The 21,657-nt window shown below is 48.5% G+C and overlaps 1 protein-coding gene across 2 annotated transcripts in view; it reads right to left on the bottom strand.

Annotated features, from left to right (window-relative positions):
* Positions 1–4,884: 4,884 nt before the first annotated feature.
* Positions 4,885–21,657, bottom strand: part of LOC120826246 (triple functional domain protein-like) — a 55,705-nt gene continuing 38,932 nt past the window's right edge. The window contains exons 25-63 of one of the 2 annotated variants that reach the window (XM_078080929.1): positions 21,439–21,633; positions 21,221–21,336; positions 20,712–20,778; positions 20,458–20,567; positions 20,199–20,268; positions 19,719–19,808; positions 19,541–19,633; positions 19,336–19,447; positions 19,068–19,258; positions 18,836–18,937; positions 17,950–17,979; positions 17,342–17,487; positions 17,150–17,249; positions 16,799–17,042; positions 16,604–16,711; positions 16,308–16,501; positions 16,043–16,213; positions 13,442–13,537; positions 13,126–13,274; positions 12,955–13,021; positions 12,760–12,863; positions 12,594–12,663; positions 12,421–12,510; positions 12,235–12,327; positions 12,072–12,122; positions 11,900–11,977; positions 11,583–11,774; positions 11,149–11,329; positions 10,820–11,044; positions 10,219–10,727; positions 9,294–9,541; positions 9,036–9,174; positions 8,920–8,947; positions 8,657–8,819; positions 8,449–8,570; positions 8,285–8,363; positions 7,984–8,184; positions 7,758–7,896; positions 4,885–7,408 (exon numbers count right to left, since the gene is read on the bottom strand). In XM_078080929.1, the coding sequence (XP_077937055.1) occupies positions 6,851–7,408; positions 7,758–7,896; positions 7,984–8,184; positions 8,285–8,363; positions 8,449–8,570; positions 8,657–8,819; positions 8,920–8,947; positions 9,036–9,174; positions 9,294–9,541; positions 10,219–10,727; positions 10,820–11,044; positions 11,149–11,329; positions 11,583–11,774; positions 11,900–11,977; positions 12,072–12,122; positions 12,235–12,327; positions 12,421–12,510; positions 12,594–12,663; positions 12,760–12,863; positions 12,955–13,021; positions 13,126–13,274; positions 13,442–13,537; positions 16,043–16,213; positions 16,308–16,501; positions 16,604–16,711; positions 16,799–17,042; positions 17,150–17,249; positions 17,342–17,487; positions 17,950–17,979; positions 18,836–18,937; positions 19,068–19,258; positions 19,336–19,447; positions 19,541–19,633; positions 19,719–19,808; positions 20,199–20,268; positions 20,458–20,567; positions 20,712–20,778; positions 21,221–21,336; positions 21,439–21,633 (5,721 nt within the window). In that variant the 3' untranslated portion in view covers positions 4,885–6,850. Of the gene's footprint in view, positions 7,409–7,757; positions 7,897–7,983; positions 8,185–8,284; positions 8,364–8,448; positions 8,571–8,656; positions 8,820–8,919; positions 8,948–9,035; positions 9,175–9,293; positions 9,542–10,218; positions 10,728–10,819; positions 11,045–11,148; positions 11,330–11,582; positions 11,775–11,899; positions 11,978–12,071; positions 12,123–12,234; positions 12,328–12,420; positions 12,511–12,593; positions 12,664–12,759; positions 12,864–12,954; positions 13,022–13,125; positions 13,275–13,441; positions 13,538–16,042; positions 16,214–16,307; positions 16,502–16,603; positions 16,712–16,798; positions 17,043–17,149; positions 17,250–17,341; positions 17,488–17,949; positions 17,980–18,835; positions 18,938–19,067; positions 19,259–19,335; positions 19,448–19,540; positions 19,634–19,718; positions 19,809–20,198; positions 20,269–20,457; positions 20,568–20,711; positions 20,779–21,220; positions 21,337–21,438; positions 21,634–21,657 lie in introns of those variants that run through there. The other variant, XR_013450877.1, reaches the window with a different exon arrangement.

The following is a 21,657-nucleotide window of genomic DNA, read 5'->3' as shown; positions in this document are numbered from 1 at the left end:
GGGGCTGCGGGAGCGCCGAGAGTCGGGGCTCGGTTACGCGGTGCCTTTCGGGAAGGTTCGGGAGACGTCTTTGACCTCCGTGTGGCTTGAAACCAACGTGAACATGCTTGAAGAAAAAAAAAAAAAAAAAGAATGTGCGTCTGAAGACGATGAGGAAGAGGAGGAAGAATGGACTCCTGAGAAGTGTGTCCACCCGCAGGCTTTTTGTTTTAATCGAAAGGGTTAAAAATCTGTTGGGTGAATTTGTCTGAATGTCCTTTTTTTTTTCTTCCTCCTAAGTCTGTTCTGATCTCACTACTTGCACATTTTTGACGGGATGGAGCTGTAATTTTTGGATTCTGACCACTGTTCCCTCTTTCCAGAAAAAGACAAATCAACAAAAGCACTCCCGTAACCTTTTTTTGTTTGTTTGTCTGTTTTTAATGTGGAATCGATCAAATGACTTGAAATGTGAACTCCGTTGAACTCCTGGAATGAGATTCACGCGCCTTAAGTGAAAAAAGTGGGCCTTGTGTATGAAATCCAAACTAAACCGTGATGCACATTCAGTAAAATGTATCCGATGTCAAGAAGATGGAGTAACATCAATAGTGTAAAAGGTTTTGTTAAATGGATGGTTAAACATTTTTGCAAATATTTTTATTTTACTTTCTTGTGGAGAGTTCGACATTAAGATCGATAGGCCTACCACTCTTTGCTTAGCTTAGCTTAGCTTAGCATAAAGAGGGAACCAGTGGAAACGACTAACTTGGCTTTTCCAGACATATCAAACCAGTGACACAAGTTCCACATTGTGCATTTAAAAGATTTAAGTTTTACCAGTGGTTTTGTGCTGTATTGTTGCCACTTCATCAATTAAGCTAACTAGCTATTAGCTAGTACAGTTGCTTCGCATTAACTGTATTGTTTCAGTTAAATGTCACGTTGGGCTCATTTCCCTCAATGTTTGACATCTACAACTGGTATCAATCTGAATCTTTAAGAGAAAGCAAATAACTATATTTGCCAATGGTGACTTTTCATAAAGAAGGAAAGATAGCGGTAATGCAAACTGTCATTTCTGGCCTATTTTCTTCTCGGGTGCTGCACAGTGACGACGTCTTTCTTGAACAACACTTTTGCAATAATCCACCTCTGTGGACCAGAATGCCTCGTAGCCGTCAGGCGCGTTGGTTATTCAGGCGTTCATTCATTACTTTGGAGCCGATGTGATTGATAGATTAGTCAACTGTCGGCAAAATCACAAATCGGTTTTTAAGCCCAAATATAAGAAGAAATAAGATTCCAGCTTCTCACATGTGAGCTTTTGCTGTTTTTCCTCGCCTTACGTTTTAGTAAACTCTATCTTATGGGCTGTTGCACAGACAAAAGCCTTTTAAAACATCGCCTCGCTATCTAGGAAATTGTAATGCACCTTTTTTTTTTTAACTTTGACATTTTGCAGACCACAAACTATTTTCCCATCAATTAAGAAAATGATCATATTTGAAAAACAATCAAAATGAGGCCAACCGGCAGCCTTTCAGAATCAATTTGCGTAGCTGATATCGCGTTGAGAACAGCGTGGTCGTGCGTATTTCTGATGGTGGTAGGAAGGTTTTGTGGGAGGACGTGAAAGGAGACGAGGCGCCGTGGGTCCGTAAAACAGTACAATGTGACACTTAATCACTAAGCGAATCCACTTTATGGCCATTATTTGTATGGCTGGAAATGATCCGCGTGTCGTCGAACAAGCTGTTTCCACGCGCTATGTAGTGTGACTTTGACATGTGATCTCAGTTTGTTTTGGGGTTACTGAGGACCAGGTCAACACGGGAGATGTTTCGATTGAGTGCGTACTCGGCTGTTTGGGTCAATTCTCTCTGTCTTCCCGGCCCCCCCACGATCCCCCCCGAAAGAACCGTATTCAGAGGCTCTCTCCTGATGTCATGTGACCAGAACACCTGCTCAGCCTCACCTGCACCTCCTCTCCATCCCGGGCTGGGGGGGGGGGGGGGTTAGCACGCGGTCATCGGACCCCACCCCCCCCCCCCCCCCCCCCCGGTGTAGTGTCACCAACTCCCGATCCTCTGCCACCGCTAGTCGACCAATCGCGTGACTCGAATGACTCACCAGCTCTGTGCTCCACCAATCAGGCCTTTTTCAGTCAGCCAGTGCAGATTCGCTCCAGGGATCGGATAATGCTTGAACCCCCCCCCCCCTTTCCCACCTGTGTCCAGCCTGTAAGCTATAGCCCTGTGGAGGATAGAATATATGTGTGTGTGTGTGTGTGGCCAGACTGTTATATTCATTATTCAGGATTGCTTAGTCTGCTGGTTATCATAACTTGCCTTTTTTAGACAGTAAGAGGAAGGTTGCTTGTCGGTCGGCTGAAGTCGAGCTAAGCCGTGGGGATTTAGAGGAGCGGGGGGGGACCCTCCTCCTCCTCCTCCTCCTCCTCCTCCTCCTCCTCCTCGTCCTGCTCTTCCTCCTCCTGCTCCCTCCATTTTTTATCACTGTGCTACAATGCAATCCCATACACAAGCCCAAGTATATGAATATAGCAGCATACAGTTTGTTACGTGAAGCTATGGAGGACGTAGATGTTACACTGTACCGAGGTCACAGATCACTATGTACGGGCTGTTATGTTTGTGCTCATAACTCTGTGTAAAATGAAGAATTATTCATGTAGTCCTTTTTTTTCCATTATTTGATTGTGTGTATATTGACATTTTACTGTGCTTTCTTTAGCTTGCCACGAGATGACCTTTTTATATATATACATATAAACAAAGAATATACCACAGTATTAAATTAAGCAGGTTTACATTTTGATTTTCTTTTTTTTTAGATCAAACTAGATTTGGGCCTTTTTCAAATATCTTACACACACACACACCAGCGCTTAACCCTCGGGGATTTTCTTAGCAGGTTTTGCACACCTTTCATCACAAGTAGTGCAATTATACTCCTCAGCTCAAGAGGGCAGTGTATTTTATTAACAAACCTTTTTTTTTCTTTTTTTTCCACCCCAAATATTTTTCCCAACCGAGCCTCTTCTTGCACCAGGTGCCTCTTGTTTGTGAACATATCAAGTCCTTTGCTGCCATCCGTCCACTCGCTGCGTTCCTTTCCAGTCGGCTGTAACTGTGGAGGAAACCTGGAACTAAGACTAATTTGGGGTCAACATCACACACACACACACACACACACACACAGTCCCATCGTGGGGACCCGCGGTGCAGGTGGAACTCACCGTGTGCTGGTGGGGTTTTTATTTTTTGGGGTTGAGGTCATCACGGACTGAAGTCAAATAGACATTTCAGGGACAGAATTAAAGAGCAAATAAGCGTTTATGATATTTTTCAGACGACCCCACTGTGCTTTGCTTCGTGCTGTCGTTACGGCTCCTGGATCTACATTGTATCCCGTTCAGGTATTTTTGTACAAATAAGGGACTGATATATTCTCTGTTTATTGGAAATTAGAATAAAAGTCAACATTGCTACAAACCAAAAGTGGCTTACCTGGTTCTGTGTTATTTATGCCTTAAACTAAGAAATACTCGGATAAGACTTCCACGTGTAAATGTACATTATGACCTTTTTGGACGAACTAACGTATGTTTAGATTATTTTGACAATATAATTAAATCCAATTGAATCAAAGTGTATCCAAACTTTGGACTGTTCCACTATTCTATGACGTTTTCATATTTCTTCAGCATGCATAACTTTTATTTGATTTTATTCAACAGACTATTCTATGATGTATATAATAATTGTAATAATAGTTTTGACATACTATACTGTGAATCATTTCACCACATTTTCTTACTTTTTTTGACACGCTGCAGTAGAACTTTTTAAAACTATTTAATATACAATGAGTGTTTCTATTTCAATCAGCAGCTGATGAGCCAGATCTGAGCCTGGTTATAAAAATACTAAAGGATTTTTTAGAATTAATTTTGGCATACCAAGCTATGACCTCATATGATTTCAACATATTATTCTATATTTACATAATTCCAACATGTACTTTTTCGACATAGTGTGCCATGACTTCATTTTGACATATTTTAATTACTGGACCACTAATTGTAATGAACAGAATACAACTGTGGAGAGAAGGAGGCCCTGGGAGGGATTTTATTGTGAAGATAATGCCTAAAAAGCAGCGAGGTGGGTGAGTACGTTGCCCAAATCTTTGCAGAGACTTGTGACGTCAGGGGGCGGAGCCTGTTCCCACCAATGATGCGCTTTGCGACAATTAAGTTGATGGACCATCGTGTTGAAAACCTTGATCGCATAAGCTTTTAATACTGCTGACTTCATCTCTCCAAATGCATATTCCAAAAAACCCCAACAATGCATCCTGTTGTATTTTTCACGTGTGGCAAATGAAATACCATTTTGTCGTATGACCTTGTGTTAAATAATCTACCATGAATCAAACGTTTTTACATTTTAGGACTTTCGTAAAGATCGTTTACTGTGAATTCCTTTTGCGGTGGAAATTTCTCCCCCAAGACCTTTCACATGTTATAAAGATGTCATACTAGTCTTAGACAAAAGGATTACTTTTTTTAGCATATTATATTACTTTGACAAATACTTTTATGTACTTTTTGCTGCATACCAAGACTCACTCGACAAGCTATATAAGCTTTTCATAACTGTATACTTTGTTTTTTCCCACTACACTATGATGTATGATGGTTGTGACATTTATGTCGGCAGATTCTTGTGAAATGTCCATTCACAAATATTCTCCTAAATTTAAGTTTGTGCTAAAAATAAACTCATTTTAGTGTGACTCTAATCTGCATAAGATGTGGCTGTTTAAATAATAAAATAAAAACATGCCATACATACTTAAATAAAATGTCAAACAGGGTACTTGTGTTCATTATGTTTAATTTTCAAATAACTGATGGTAAAATGAGAATATTTACAGGAGAAAACGTATATGATCTGTACAAGGAAATATACATGCAAAGATAAAAAAAAACATAAAAACATGTCATTTAACAAACTGGACAGAAACGTGACAAAAAAGACGGACAACGATGAAAAAAAACAACAACAACCTAAACTGAGGTATCCAGTCCAGGTGTGCGTGTTAACGGCCTCTGAAATAAATAACGGTCGCAGAGCGGATCTCCGCTCCTGGTGGAATCGCTTTGCACGCCGGACGTCGTCACTGCGTCGCATCGCTGTGCGGTTAAAGTGGTTCTACCAACGCCGGGCCTTGTTTTTACAAGGGGGGGGGGGGGACAAAATTAATCAAACAAACATTGTTTAAGTCGCCGTTTTAGGGTAAATTTTCTTTCTTTAAAAAAAAAAAAAAATACAACAGGATTTGTGAAGGAAGTATTTTGGCAACAAGTACATAAGGTTAGAACACTATTTAACAAATGATGTACAAAAACCTCTGATTCAAAACAAAACAGCAATGCTCCATTCTCTGTTAACTATAAAATTTTCTTTAATCTGCGACCTTTTAAAAAAGGCACCAGAGACTAAATGAACCGATCGTATTCCCCCGACAGCGCTTGAAAATCGAGTAAACAGTCATTCCAAATGGTCAACGATTACCTAAAAGTGAAACACCATCACAATAAAACACGGTTTTATTAAGTACTATAAAGCTAGAGCAACTTTGGTGTACCAATACTACAGAGGCAAACAGTCCCAAACGTGTTAAACAGCTTCTGATTGAGTGATTGTAGATCCTCTAACGCCGCCTGGAGCTCATTAACACTCGAGAGATCAAAAAAACACAAACTACCAGCAGTGCTCGCAGTACCAAGTACATGCTTTTCTCTAGGTTTATTAGATACAACAGATGTCTTCATAAATAGTTGCATAAAATGTTAAAGCCGCAACATTGCACATGATAATCAAACAAAACATACAGCGAGTGCATTTACAGTAATTTGTCCTCCGTCCGACCTCCACATTCACTGCCGCTGAGGCGCCGGCCGTCTCGCGTCCCGCCCGTCCCCGAAGCGGGACGTGAATGCGAAGGGGGGGAAGGAGGCAGAGGTCTTTGTACAAGGTAAGGCTTAAACATCTGTTATCCGCGCAACGCGACTTTGTTCTAGGGGGAGCGAACGGTGGAGGTCCATCGTTTCCTCTCAGGTCGGACAGTGCAGCATTTTTTACCCGCGACGTGGACTTAGATTTGGGTACATTACGTAAGCGCGGCCGTCGGACGTACGAATGTCGGCGGACTCCGAGGAAGCAACTCTCACCCGACGAGCGTTTTTTGTTCCTATATTGATAATAATTGTTCTTGGGAAACGTAGAAGCACTTCTCCTCTGTGCACATTATTTCTGTAAGAAAAGGGGGGCTGCTTCTCAAAAGTCTTTGAGTTAGTTTTAGTCTAAAAGAACTAAAACGCATGATGTCTGTGTCCCGCCCCCCCACAGCACAAGCAGGGGGGGGGGGGGGGGGGGGGCAGTTTGCTCCGAGCGCCGTCTCTTCCTCCCGATAGTTCTGTAGGTGTCGAGGCTCGATCGATCGGCTCTTCTGATCAGCTTTGACTCTTGCAGAGCAAAATAAATTACTTGATAATGTTTTTTTGTTTTTTTTGTCTTTTTCTTTTCTTAACTACAAAATGAATTTTTGAGTCGAAACCAGCGAGCAGCAGTAGACGAGGGCATCCGTTAATTTACGTGATTGGGGGAGAACGAGGTTCTCCAGGGCTCCGATTGGCTGCTTAAGACTTCAATGGGTCTCAGTTTAATTGGCGCAAAGGACTACAGGACTCGAGTGAATCAACATTCTGTGAACGAGGATTAGATCAGCGTTCATCATTTCTCCTTCCTCTTACATGGAGACCGTCACGGGGCTCCTCCCTCTAGACTTGGGGCTGAAGGCGACCCTGGATGAAGCTCCGGACGCCTCCGATGGCCCGGGCGTCCGTCTGGTGCTTCCTCCTGTCTATGAAGGAGACCAGGCGAGAGGTGTCCAGGCAGCCCTCGGCTCTGGCCGGGCCGTCGGCCGGGCCGGCCTGCAGCCACGCCTCCTGGAGGCACAGCCCGGCCGGGGGCCTCCGGCCCGGGTCGGTCCTCAGGAGCAGGCAGATGAAATCGCGGGCCGCTTGGCCGACGCCCTGGAAGTAGTCCCTGGGGAAGCTGAAGTCCAGCCGGCAGATGTTCAGGCAGGTCTCCTCGGCGCTCTCGTCGAGGAAGGGGGAGGCGCCGCTCAGCAGCACGTAGGTCACCACGCCCAGGCTCCACAGGTCGGAGGTCAGCGAGACGGGCTCCCCGAGGACCAACTCGGGCGAGGCGAACTCGGGGCTGCCCAGCAGAGGGTGGACGTAAGGGAGGCTGCTGAGCTGGACGGCGTCGCCGAAGTCCGTGAGTTTGACCGTCGGCTGGCCGCTGGAGTCGTTGGCGACCAGCAGGTTCTCAGGCTGAGAGAAGAGAGCACGATGTCACCAAGGGTCAGAGGTTAATCTGGTGTTGCAGGAGAAACATCATGCAGAGTCCGATGGAACTTCAGCAACTTTCCATTTTAGGCTGAAAATACACTTTGTGAGCTTTAACGGCAATGAGAATTCACTCAATGTGCAATAAGAAGAGAAAAACTGTTGAGCAACTTAAGATTCACATGATTGAAACACTTTGAAACAAAATGTCAAACAACTGTCTGTGCTGAAATCAATGTGTGGAGCTTCATCTCGTTTCACACTGTGTAAGCAGCACACCGGCACATTTGGCAACTCAACATACGCAACATCAAGCGCGTGTGGGACGACTTACTTTTACGTCCAAATGCACTATCCTGCAGTTATGCAGATAATGTAAAGCTTCTAAAATGTCCTTCAGGTAACAGGCCACTTTCTCCTCCGTCAGATTCCCCCAGCTGACGATGTAGTCCAGCAGACGACCTTGGTCGGCCCTGAAACATCAAAAGCCGACCGTCAAAAGGCGAAAAAGCCTCGTCGAGGTCCACCATCGGTGTCCTCCCGAGCGGACCCGTACTCACATCTCCAGGACGAGGGCGTAGCTGCTGGGGGTTTCGTACGTGTCGATCAGGCTCACTATGTTGGGGTGTTGGAGCCTCTGCAGCAGGTTGAGTTCCTGAGTCACCCGGTCCCGCCTCATCAGCTTCTTGTTCACCTGTTTGACCGCCACCAGACGCTTGACGCCCTGCTGGTCACATCGCTTCACCACGGAGAAACGGCCCCTGGCGAGACGGTCGCAGGTCAGAGGTCAGACCTCAGCTTGAGAGGACATTTGACACAGCAGGTAAAACGTGCAGCGGCGCGAAGTTGAGGCGATATTACCTGCCCAGTTCGACCACCTCGGTGTAGTGGGACTCGAAGTTGTCCTTCCAGCTGACTCTGATCCCACAAGTGGACACGGCTGAGACACACGGGACACACGGACAATCAGTGCATGCCCGCACTCGGCGGCGGGATTGTCCCCGTGTCGTTCTGTTGGTCCTTACCCAGCACCCGGAGGCTCGCCGATGACGTCACGCTGCCCAGCTCGTTGGTGGCGACGCAGGTGTAAACGCCATCGTCCTCCGAAGCCGCGCCGCTTATCCGCAGCGTCGCCTCGCCGGTATCACTGAAACCGTTTGACATTTAGTTCCTCGTCGTCGAGTGCCGATTTCGACCGGGAAAAGTGAGGCAGCGAGGGGACAGCTGTCTCACCTGTAGGCGATGCTGAAGTGTCCGTTGCTGGTGAGGTTGCTCTGGTCGGGGCCCTTCCAGGTGACGGCGGCCCGGGGCCGACCGCAGACTTTGCACCTGAGGGTGACGCCGTCTCCGTTGTCACACGTGACATCGCTCAGAGGTACAAGGAACTCTGGGGGAACTGGAGGAGCGAAAAGAATTGGTCCAATGCCGAAATTCAAAAAGTAGTCAAACTTAAACTTTACATGTAATAGATTTTTTTGAGACAAAGCAACACTTACCATCATAGATGTAGTTTGGATTTAGAAGCTGAAAAAGACAGAACAAAGCGCGTCAGGGTGAGAAAGTCCCGGCGGAGCAGAAGCTGGACTCTCCTCAGATGCACCGATGAACTGACCTTTACAGAAACCTTATTGGCCAGGCCTTCTCGGGACTTCCTGTAACCGTTTTCCAGCTTGCCGTCTTTCTTCGCCTCCTTCTCCTTCTTCTCGGACTTTTTGCGGATGCGCAGGGACGTGTGCCAGGACGACGGCTTCCTGCCGAGCAAAGAGAGAGAGCGAGAGAGAGACGCACACAGAGCACAGGAGTTGGTTTCCAATTTACTTAAAACTGAGAGTCCGAATGCTCCTCATGTCATTCCCCCCAGAGCTCTTACTTCATGGAGCCCTCGGGGCAGTCGGCGGCGATGGCCGAGGTGTGTCCCAGCACGAACCCGGGGATCCAGCCCTCGGCGGCGGGGCCCTGCTCCGTGGCCGCCCTGAACACCAGGAACATGTTCTGCTGGTTGCTGGCCAAGATCTGGACCACCTCGCCCTGGCTGACGCTGATCTCATCCTCCTTCACGGCCATGTAGTCCTGGGTCACCAACATGGTGGATACGCTACTGCTGCTGCTGCTTTCACTCTGCGCCACAAGGGACACCAACACGGGGACAACGGTCAGCGCAAACGCACGCCGAAAACACGCGGCCAGAAGTCAGACTTCATGACGCAGGTGGAACCGAAGGGGTCGAGAAAACAGACAAACAACAACGGGAGAGTTGCGTTTACTTCCCACTTGATGCAAAGTCTTCAGAGAGGATTAGAGTGATGCGCAAGGAGGGGGGAAAAAACACAGTGGTCCATTACGGTCCTCTTGGAAAAAACAGAGTTGAGAGAAGAAAGGCAGGAATAGGATGAAGATCTCCACCTCCGGGCAAAGAAGAGAGGAGCAGCCCAATGAGAGGATCTCATGTCGAGAACATTTGTGGGGACGGCCACAAAACGCCGGAGGTTAGTTGCGGGGAAAAAGGACGATTCAGCGAGACACCATGAAGACAGCAGGAGGTCAAAGGGCGGCCGAGAGGAGAAGTCGGGTGTTAGTATGAGCTTTGTTAGAGTTAAGAAATCTAAGGACAGCTTTGAAGAGCCGATTGATCCGTTGACAGTGGAAACGTTCGCTAGAGAGGTTGATGTCGAAGAGCAGTGAAGTTTGTCAGAGACAGATTAGTAGCACCGGCTGCAGCAGGAGACAGACGGGACAGGCCTCCCCCTGCCCGGGTGTTAGTCGGCGCAGCAGTGGGCAGCAGGAAGTAGTCTTACCCCATTGCTCTGGGTGGACTGGATGGACTGCTCGCTGGCCGAGGAGCACGTACTCATGCGGTCGGCCTCCTTGCTGTGTGTGGAGTGTCTGTGGGTTTGGCTCCCAGATCCGGAGCCCGTCTGGATCTGGTTAGAGTTCTGACGCACCGGAGACTCTCCCGCCTCCCCCGGGAAGGTGAACGAGCCAGGCCGGCTGGCCGGAGAGCCCGGCATGGAGCTCCAGAATGCAGATGAGGACTTTGGACCCGGGCTGGGAGGGGGAGGGGGCAGGCCGTCCTTGCCGAAGGCAGGAGTGGCCAGGGGCGGGGCCATCGGGGACACGGCTCCCGGCCGTGGTTTGGAAGTGGGCGCGGAGGGCAAAGGCCCGACTGTGGCGCGGGGGACAGGGGCTACGCCGCTGGCAGAAGCGGCGGTCGGAGCCGGGTCCTCTGGGGTCTGCCCCGGGCGCTTGCCCTGTGGGCTGCCCCCAGAAGGACGGAGGGTAGGGGGGGCAGGACAAGGGGACGGACCTGGATCATAAGTGAGCAAAACTCACACCTCAGTCAAATCTTTCATTGTGCCAGAAGGAAAGAAAAATTGAAAAAAACAAGACGCGTCGTACCTGACATCTTGTTTGGGCCGTCGGGGTCGGCACCAGGGTGATGGCGTAGAGGCTGGGGCAGGCGGGAGGGCTGGGGGATCCTGGATGGCCGACGAGAGCCACCGGGGGTCATTAAAGGGACGGCGCTAGCCGGGGAGCTCCCACCTACGACCCCGGCGGCCACACCGGACCCGCCGCCTGCGGTTGGAGCTCCTCCGCTCGCCCCCACGTGGTTCCTCTGATACTCTATTGGTGAGGTCAGAGCTGGGGTGAATTACAGAGGACACAAGGGGGCGTTGCGTGCGTGTGTGTGTGTGTGTGTGTGCGTGTGTGTGAGAGAGTCAGCCTACCATTGAGGAAGTTGCGTTGGCTTTCGAGGATCTGGCCGATCTGAAGGGTCCAGACCTCGCGCACCCCCGCGTGGGAGGAGTGGAGCACGAAGGACTCCACGGTGCCGTTGGTCGACCGAGAGGTGAGGATGAACTTACAGGGGTCGCTCTCCATGGTCTCCTCGATACCCAAACAGCTCACCTGGAGATGAATCGTTGGATATATTATATATATAAATATATCAAGCTCACATACACAACAATCTAGAAGACTTTTTCTTAAAAATTGAATTGCATGAACATTAAAATGACCAAACCAGACTCCTTCTATCAGTAAATCTACATTTGTGAAGCTTGTAACTCAAGTTGCTTCTACCGTATTCTGCACATGCCCCGGTTCCTCCACTAGAGGGAGCTGCAGGCTCTGTACTGATTTAATGCAGCACCTCGCTTACCTTTATGCTGTTCTTGTAGAGGAAGCCTGGCGCGGAGAAACCTTTCTTCTTATCAAGGAGCTCGCTAAAGATGACCACCTGCTCAAAGAGGAAGACCCTCCTCTCCTTCATGCGGCCCAGCAAGCTGCCCTCGGGGTCCGACACCATGAAGGTGTCCTGCAGCAGAAGGCGGCCCTGAGCCACAATCTTCCCCTGCAGAGGGCGATTCAAATAAAAGGGATGGAAACGGAAGAGAGAAGTGTTTTTGTCAATAAGGCGACGTGCTGTGAATAAAGTAGCGTTGCTGTTCACATCAGTCATTCGATGTGATTTCTTACATCAAATCCCTGAAGCCTGCCGACATTCATTATGTCGTTGCACTTTTTCGGCACGATGCACATGACCTCCACCGCTTTCTGCGAGAGTCACAAAGGACCAAAAGGGTTGATGCAACAGAACACGCTTGGCTGGACTTGAATTGAATATAAAGCAACAACCTCATCATCTTACCTCCAACTCCACGGACTCCAGACCCGCCTTTTTAGAGAGTTTCAGGAAATCCTTAAACAGAAAAAAAAGTTTTTTTTTTAAAAAAAAGATCCGCGACGGTTTAACTTTTTAAGCGCGGGCGGCTAAAGCTCCGGCGCCCTCTGCTGTAGTGCAACGGACCGACCTTCAGCAGCAGCTGGTACTTCATGATCCTCTTGACCGGCTTGTTGAGCAGGTCTGTGATCTGCAGCCGGTGTCCCAGCCGCTGCTTTAAGTCCTACACGATCGAGGGTCAGAGGTCAGAGGCTGATGGCTTGGCGCATGCGTGGCAAAGTCTGATGATAAAATCTTCAAAACAAAGGGCGCATACCTCAAAGTAGGTGTCCATGTACTCCGAGACGATGTGCTCAGACTTGGGCTTGTTTTGACAGTACACGACATACATGTTGAGTCTCCGTTCCTGGGTGCAAAAAGCACACGCAGTTACCACACGACGGCGTGTGCAAAAACACGGGCGGACAGAGCAGAGCGTCGAGCACGAACCTGTTTGAGAAAGAGCGGTCCAAGTCGGTCCGGGTCCTCCAAGCACTTCTCCAACTCCCCGAGATAGAAACTGAACGACACAGAGAGCGGGGAGAGGAACTTCAGCTTCTGTGCTAGCAGACCGGGAGTGTGTGTGTGTGTGTGTGTGTGTGTGTGTGTCACATACTCTTTGTGCCAGTCGTAGATCTGGTGGATGTTGCCGAACACGATTTTGTCTTTTCCCTTCATGTCATCAGGGACGCCCTCCTCCTTCATCCGGCTCATGTAGCCCTGGTGATGGAGACATAAGGATGCACATTTATTAAAACACTAGTCTGTGCTACTCATGGGAGGGACCCCCAAACACTCATACTGAACTCACCTCCACCACCAGGCTGAGGTCTCTGACATAATCTCTCTCCGTCTCCACCAACTCCAGCAGAACGTAACTGCAGAAAAACAAAACAGAAACAAAACATCACGTTTTCCTCTGAAAAATTCAAGACGCAACACGTTGGAGTGTCCTTGTAAAAAAACGAAGATGCGAACGTACTGCCGCTTCTTCAGGGCGCCGGTCCGGCGCTCGTCCACCTCTTCGATGGGCGAGGAGGAGGAGAGGAGGGAGTTGTCCGAGGGGTTAAAGGAGGGGGAGCTGCTGTCCCCTGGTTCCACTGACAGAGAGCTGGGTCTGTCCTCCAGAGCCTGCAGGCGAGCACAACAGAAGGTGAAGCAAAGCGATGGGATCCGGATGTTAATGGCACGGAGTCGCGTGACTCGAGTGCGTTCATTTCGCTTTCTCCGATATCTACCGAGGAGCCTCATCTCACTGCTGTACATCATCGCTGCGTGACGCTGAACTATTATCCTACCATCTTGCTTTTCACCAGCTCCTCGATGGCGCTCACCAACTCAGCAGCACTGGGCGTCTCCGAACTGGACGGACGCACGGACAGGCGGGACGAGGACTGGGTGAAGAGAATAGAGAGATGAGAGTCGGGAGGAGAGGACAAAGGAGATTAGAGCTCGACAAAATCAAACAAAACTAAATCTGCTCTTTTGCTCTTCCTACAGAGAAAATGTTTAAAGCCTCTTAAATCGATCGATAACTCCTAAAGGCTTTATTTGTCATTTGACACCAAGTTGAAAAATGATATTTATAAATCCCCAAAACAGACATTAAATGCATGATGTGCTTTACGGGGAAAACTTACTGAACCCACGGGGGAGATTCTCAATCTACTTGTAAGTCTGAAGAGGCCATAAACAGCTGACTATTCTAAAGTTCTGGTTTGCGGCCCAATGAGAAGGATTTGTAGGCTGCAGAATTTTGCTCTTCCTCAAAACTCCGGTCTGGTCCCAAGCTCCTCACGTTACGCCTCGCTGTACTTGCCTATTCATTAAGATCCTGCTCATTCCTCCTTCAAGGATCAATTTTGTTTTATTTTTGTTATTTGAACAATGACTCGGTGGAAAATGTTTATTAAATGTTCAATGCTGTCGCCTGAAGAGAGATCTGAAAAGATGTTTCAAACAAAGTGAAAGTATATGAAAAAAAAAATGAAAAAAGGTCAAAACATGAGTCTAAAATCGTAGTAAAAGTAAATAAAGATATGGGAAAATAAAGTCAAATATCAGAAAATGGTGATGGGAAAGGATCGGGGGAGAGAAGGTGACGCTTCCGTTGCTTTCGCGGGTGATGATGGACAGCTTTTGGAAACAAAAGAAAGGATGCCGACAGGGCGGGAAAGAAAGAGGCATATGTATGCATGTATATGTATATATATAAGTATATATATAGTTCAGGAGACTCTCACCCTTGCTTTGCTGTGCTTCGAGACTTTCCCCAATTAGGTTTTCTGGGTGAGGCTGCGTGCCCTTCTGGCCTCGCCAGCGTTTAGAGACGCCAATTACTCGCATGGGTAATGAGGTCAACGCACAGAGGGTAGAAGGGGGATGAGGACGAGCGGGCGGGGCAGGTGAGGGAGGGCATAGTGAGGAGTTGGAGGATGATGGGAACAAGTGAAGAGGGAGGTGGAGGGGGTCGGGAGGGGGGGGGGGGGGGAGGGGCTTTCGAGTGCTCACCTCAGCGTGCGGGTCTAAATTTCGATTATTGTCCAGACGGGGACCCCCGAGTTTCCTGCTACTCGTCTGCTTTCTTTTCAGCCGCCAACATTCCCGCAACCAGACGAGTGACATAAACATGCAGGAGGAGCTGCGGCCCCCCCGCGTTGCCGTAACAGACTCACGCCGGCATTAGAAAACTAAAAATGTCCTTGGAATTCACAGATCTGTACTGAAACGCGACGTCGTCATTCATATACATTTTAAGAGCTACACGCATCTTCTCTTTATTTACATTTTCCCCAAACGGCCACGCTCATCTACAGTGGTGTGTTGTAGAAACAGGGCGGAAAGTCAAAAATCAATGAAACTAAGAGAACGATGGAAGGAAACAAATCTCCACTAGTGAAATTCAAGAATGTTTTTTAAGGGGTTCAGAGAAATACAAAAGTTAAGGACAGTAACGTTAAGGGGATAGAGAAAGGTGGATTTTAAAAAGAAGAAAGTCTCAAAGGAAAAGCTGATTTGCTTCATTTCCATTCGATCCAGAAACCGTTGTAGCAAACAAAGAATAAAGCTTCAGTAGCATTTAAAGCTGAAGAGTGGGGGGGGGGAAAAGAGAAGAGAATTAAAGATTTGACCGAGGGAAGAGACGGGGGGAATAGCAGGGCATTTCAGATGGAGAGGTATGGAAACTGAGACAAAGCAAAGACAGGACATAAATCAAGGTAATGCTACAGTGTGGCAAACAGCAAACGATACAACCAGGAAACAAAACAAAAGAGAAACAGAAATTAGTGTCAGAGGAGCCTTCGCTTTAGTCGAGGAGACTTGGAGAGCCTGAAACTTTTCATTCATTTCTGCTTTAGAAGAGAATATGATGCAACATGCAAAGATAACATGTTATGCATAACAAAATCTAAGGAGTCGCCTAAAACTGTGCCTGGAAATGCCCTTTTTGGGGGAGACTGAAATGAGCAAAAAACTGAAAACCACAACTGCAATAAAAAGAAAGAGGATCTGTAAAGATGGATTCCTTTTCATAGATGATGCTTCAATGAGCTTAACTACCATGGCGCCTACATCTTAACCTCCCCACTCATTGTACACAATCATGATTAGATCAGAGCACAAATGTGTCCAATTAAATACTGCCTCCCATGATGAAACCAAGCAGGGCTTCTGCATCTCGTCCCGTACCACTATGTATCAATTCTGCCAGGCCTGACCCTAAAAGGAACATCTAGTAACATCCTTTCTGACCTAAAATTGAAAGAACTCTCTTGAGGAAAAGTCAAAAGGGCAAAACAGTCACAATCCCTCCTCCCGACCCCTCCACTTTCCCCGTGTCCCTTTTCTTTCCTGTCCCATCCCCGTCGCCTCCACCGTGGCGTCCTCCCCCTCCTCACCTTGTCGTCCTGGGAGTCCGGCTGCAGCAGGCTGTGCTGCTGGATGGCCATGGGCGGAGGCAGAGGCACCGAGTCGGCGCCCTCCTCGCCCTCCTCCTCCCCGCAGCTCTGCATCCCCGAGGAGCTGGACTTGGACAGCGTTCCGCTCGACAGGCCCTCGTTGCGAACCCTCTGCGGGCGACAAAGTGGGAGGGGAGGCGGATTAAATGGCGGCGGAGAGCGGCCGGCGGCGACGGAAGGAGCCGAGCGCGGCGCGTCCACCCACCTCCTCCACCGTCTCGTCCTGGGGCGTGGCGGCGCTGTCGTCCGAGTCCTTCTGGGAGCCCATCGTCACCTCCCCGCTCTTGCGCACGTCGCGGCTCTTCTTGTGCTTGTGGGCGAGCTTCTTCACGTGGCCGTCGGCCTTGCCGCTGCTCAGTCGACGCACCGGGCTGGTGAGCCATTTCCGCAGAGTGTTGCCTTGGAAAAACGAAACCCAACGACGGCAAACTCAGTTCTTTGCCGCTCGGGGAGCGGAGGCACGCGAGCCGAGCGCCGGTGGCGGTGCGCGGGTGAACCTACCTGGCCGTTTGGGCCCCGGCGAGGCGTGGGAGCCGATGCCATGACCGGGCTGCAGCGTGGCGGACGACCCCGGCATGATGGAGTCGTTGCTGCACACCGACAGGGTGTCTGTGAAACACAAGAGGGGTGTTAGGGACGTGCGTCACGCTGCCGACGCGCCGAAAATTACCCTTACGTCCGCGCCGCCTGCCCCACCTTTGTGGTTGTAGATGCCCTCCATCTCCATGGAGGAGCGGGAGTGGGCGATGCAGAGCATGGCGCAGGGCACCAGGCCCTCCATGGCGGGGGAGCGGTCCGTGGTCCTCACCAGGCACCAGTCCGGCTTGTCGTGGCAGCGCTCCAGAACCTCCACCGTCTGGCCGCGCCGCACCGTCAGCTCGTTGCTGTTGCTGGCCATGAAGTCGTGTATGACCACGGTCAGCTCGCAGCCACCGGAGAGCTGCGGGGGCGGGGGTGGGGACACAAGCACAGCCGCTCGGTCGGGGGCGGTTCCTCTGGCTGACGTCGGTCACCAGTGTGTGTGTGTGTGTGTGTGTGTTGGCTCACCTTGTCGCTGTCCAGCGTGTTCTGTGACGTGCGGGACGCCAGAGAGATGGTGTCGGGCTGGCTGCTGCCTTCACCCTGACTGTCCAGGTCCTCTCCATCCCTAGCAGACACGCGCGTCATTTCCACGAAAGCCGTTAGCATTGATTCTATTCCACCAGAACATCCTAAATGGCCGATGCGCCGTTCTTTTACCTTCCCCGTCCCCTGTGCGGCTTGGCTGTAGTCGTTTTGGGAATGTGAATGGGCTCCTTGAGCGCTCCTCTCAGGTGAATGGTGCGCTCCTGGATCACCTCTCTGATGTGCTTGATCCAGTCCTGCTTGTTCTCGATGCTCGACGACTGTTGTTGGGATCGATGGAAGGAGTTGAAACGGTTAGAGATGCCTGGAAATGAGCTCTGTCTGGAATTCTTGCTTCACTCTTTGCGTTTCACACAAGCCCGAAAGCTCCGCTTGTCACCTCTTATCAACTGAAAGCATTTTTTCTCCCCCCTCCAGCCGTAAACGGTGCTTCCCAGACTTATTTGTCAGCTGTAGTCCGATAAACCCCCTTTTCCCCCCCATTTAATGTGTCCTCAGAGGACTTTTCTTGCATGCCTCCTTAGTGAAGGAGGCTAAATAAAAAAAATAATAGTTTATATATAGTTTTTTGTGTTTAGCTTCAGACTTTTCTCTTCAAGTAAAGGGATTGATTTTCAAAGAGATCATTTTGGGGGTGAAGCATTCTTTGGTTGAAGGAGGAGGATAAGAGGTGCTAAGACTTGTGTTTCAGACTCGTGAGAAGGGGTTGTGTTTGTACTCACCATCGCTCCGTGTTTGGATCCCTGACTTAGCTTTGAATTTAAAATAGAAAATAGAGAATTTCACTGGTTTGGTTTAGGAAGATCAACATGACATTGATTTTAACGTTGACAAAAAGGTTTGACATGATAGAAACGCACAACATCAAACTGTCAGGCAATTAGATGTGTAGCATATTGTAAAGCATTGTGTGTGTGTGTGTGTGTGTGTGTGTGTGCATGAACACGTGGAGTTACTAATGAGACACAATTCATTTACAAACAAACATCATATGACTGCAGCTCGGTTTTCTACAACGGCGCTGAAGTGATTAAAAAGCGTATTTTCTGCTGTGGCTGTATTAGGTTGTGCTCATTTTATTTACTTTAAACACTCTTCTGTAGTTTATTCTTAAGCAATACCATTTTATCATTGAATGATTTATAGCCTCGCTGTCCTGTGAGAAATCCGTGTCTCTGAAAAGAAAAAACAGCCGTGTTTTCCAAAGAACCCAAGAGGGTTTTTAAATGCTTTATCCAGCTTAAGTAGTAGGATGATTTCCATACAGCATACTTCTTCCCTCAGTGAGCCAAAACATTCAAAAACAGCACATTTTGCAGATGGACCGGACAGAAAAGGGATGAAACAGCAAAGTAACTAAAGCTGTAAATATAGTGCATTAATAATACCAATAACTACCTCTGAGATGTATCAAAGTGTGTGTTTGCTCAGATAAAATACAAGTGCTTCACATATGTACTTGAGTAACTTAAAAAAAATAATTAAAAACCCAATCATTTTTTTTATAACAATTCATAATGAAATTTTGAGTCCTGTTGTAGAAAGCCTGTAGCGATGGAACCCTTAAGGAGGCTTCAGAAGGAACGGAGCAGAGGAGGAGTGTTGTACCTTGAGCACTATCTTGTTGTCGGACGTCGGGGTACGGCCCACCCACAAAGCAAACTTGCAGGGGTCTCCCTCCACGTGCTCAGTCACCCCCAACTCTGACGTCTGAAAGGAGACAAGGACCCGGTGAGAAGAGATCGCTGTGTAGAATCTGAGCAAATTCCCAGAGTACGACGAGGAAAAACACAAAGCCAGCGTTCGGTTTATCGGCTCGGCGCGACCGCCGTCCACTCACAAACAGCTTGCTCTTGTAGATGTATTTGCTCCTGCCGTTGGAATCCTTGACCTCCTTGCTGAACACGAGAGACATCTCGAACAGGAAGAGGTGACGTTCTCGACCCTTGCGGATCAGAGTCTTCGGATCCCACACCTGGAAGGAGTCCTGCAGGATGAGCTCCCCCTGGGATTCGATGTTCTCATCAAAACCTGGGCGAGGAAGGCGGAGATTAGCAACAAAACCAACGGCAGCATGATGCCCGATTGGCTCGGAGCGTGTCAATCACCTTCCAGCATAGAGAGGTGCATCGCATCGTTGGCTTTCTTGGGGACACTGAGCATCACCTCCAGGCCGTCTTTGATCTCTCCCTTGCCTTCTTCGCAGCATGTGAGGAGCTCCTACTCACAGACACACAAACAAACAGGAACCATGACAACAAGCACCTGCTGGAGGCGGCCACCGAGGCAGAGCGCGCGGGTTTGGTGGCTTGCCTTCAACAGGAGCTGGTACTTGGTGATTCTCTGCACGGGCTTGATCAGATAGGAGGAGATGGAGTTGGCCAGTCGGTGCCTCTGTTGAATTTCCTGCAAAGAGGAGAACAGTCGTGTACGTTGAACCTCACGTTTCATACGAGAACCATCGAACTCCTCAGGCGCAGGTGACACTCACGTCAAAGTAGTTCCCAGCATGCTCCAGGATGAGCTGGGTGGAGTCGGGTTTGTTCTTGCAGTAGTTCACGTACATCTGGAACTTATCGGCCTGAGCGAAAAAGAGGAAGACGTAATGATTATTAGGACAATAAGAAGTAATCAATATATATTTATAAAAAAACATTTAGTTGGCAATATGGAAGATTTCCATTGAATGTTTTTGGATTGATTAAGCCTCCAGCCGACTGATCGATGTATTGCAATGTTTACAGCATGATAATCTTAAATCTTATCTAAAAGTATCTAAAATACTGCCTGATTTCTTGATTAAAAATACATTAAGTATTCTTATGTGGTATTAAACCACCAGTGAAAAGCCAAATCAACCTGGAGTGAAAGGTCAAGGTTCACTTCAAGCAGTTCAGAATATGAATGTGTACTGGCTTCAGGTGACATTGGAAATGATTTCACTGAATAGCAGGTAGCTGGTGATACATACCCATGTGACAAAGCAGTGCCCGACATCCTCTGGTAGCTGCTCATATTTCTCCAACTCTTTGAGAAAGATGCTGAGCAGAAAAAGAGAGATTTAAGTTGGTATGAAAAGAGCAAAAAAACATGACAGCTTAATTAAATAAGTGTTATTTCAAAATGAAAAATAAAACATTTAATCTATTCACCACAACCCTCTAAAGCGTTCTATGATTGAGTATTAATTACTAGTTAGTTAAAAAAAAGTGCTCAAAGGTTTTTCTTACTTATGGTGAAATTCAAAGAGGTCCTGCATGTTCCCAAAGATGATGTGCTCCTTGTTGATGATTCCTGGAGGAATCTCCTCGACCCCACTGGTCATCTCCCACAGGTAGGTCTGCACAGAGAGAAGATGATTCAGGGACAAAACTAGATTTTAACCGGGGAATCTGATACATATTAAAACATTTGCGTGAAAACTTGTTACACAACTCTTGAGAAGAAACAGTGAAACAGAGGTGGGTTGTGAAAGTGAACTCACGTCCATACACTCCCGCAGGTCTCGCACGTAGGTTTTTTCTGTCTGAATCAGCTCTGCCATGATGAACCTACACACACACACACACAAAAAGAGAGACACGCACACACAATTAGCGATTGTTAAACTGTTCTCATCTAAAGATCGACAGACCACCAGGCCAATTTCCCTCTTTCTGCCTCCTCCAGCTACACTGATGACCGAGACAAGGAGCTTTCAACACATTAACAAGGAATTCACTTATTCGGAACCTTTGAAGAAGCCTGGTTTCACACTGACGGGCGCAAAGATTGAACCCGTGACCTTCTCATGACAAGGCGAGCCCTGCTGCATATTTTCGGGCGCCGAGCCAATCATCTAATGACACAGCTGAGGTGGAGCTTTTGACCAAGGAGGGCTGAATGCAACCTGATGCGGAATAATTTCTAAGAAAGCGGCTCTCCAAACCTTTTGTATGTGTTTAAAAGTCTTTTTCTGATGAAGTGCGACATAACCAGGACGCGACGACTTACTCCTTTCTGCGCGCCGACTTGCGCTTCTCCTCGTTCAGCTCGTGAGCCGCGTCCCGCAGTTTGACCTCTGACCCGGGAGCCGTGGCCGGGATGATGTCCAACTGGAGATCCTTACTCTGCCGCAGGAAAAGGAAACAAAAAAAAAGAAAGAAAAGAGGTCATTTTAAGGGATGGACACAGTGTAACTGATCCCGCCATGAAAACACGTGGGCACGCACGGCCTTGTTGGAGTCCGAGGAGATGCCCAGCGCTTTCTCCAGGCTGCAGCGGTACTTGTCCATCCGCAGCGAGAAGTCTCGGTAGCGCTTATCCACGGCCGTCACCCATTTCTTGATCTCGCCGGCGTGACTGTGGCCCTTCTCGCAGAAGCCGTCGGCCAGCTGGATCAGCAGCTTCACGCGCTCCTTGGTTTGCTGGGGGGGGGGGGGGGGGGGGGG

The sequence above is a fragment of the Gasterosteus aculeatus genome, chromosome 10 (genome assembly GCF_964276395.1).
Source record: "Gasterosteus aculeatus chromosome 10, fGasAcu3.hap1.1, whole genome shotgun sequence".
NCBI lineage: Eukaryota > Metazoa > Chordata > Actinopteri > Perciformes > Gasterosteidae > Gasterosteus > Gasterosteus aculeatus.
Note: the sequence above shows the minus strand (reverse complement) of the source record. Positions and strands in the feature narration are given on the sequence as shown.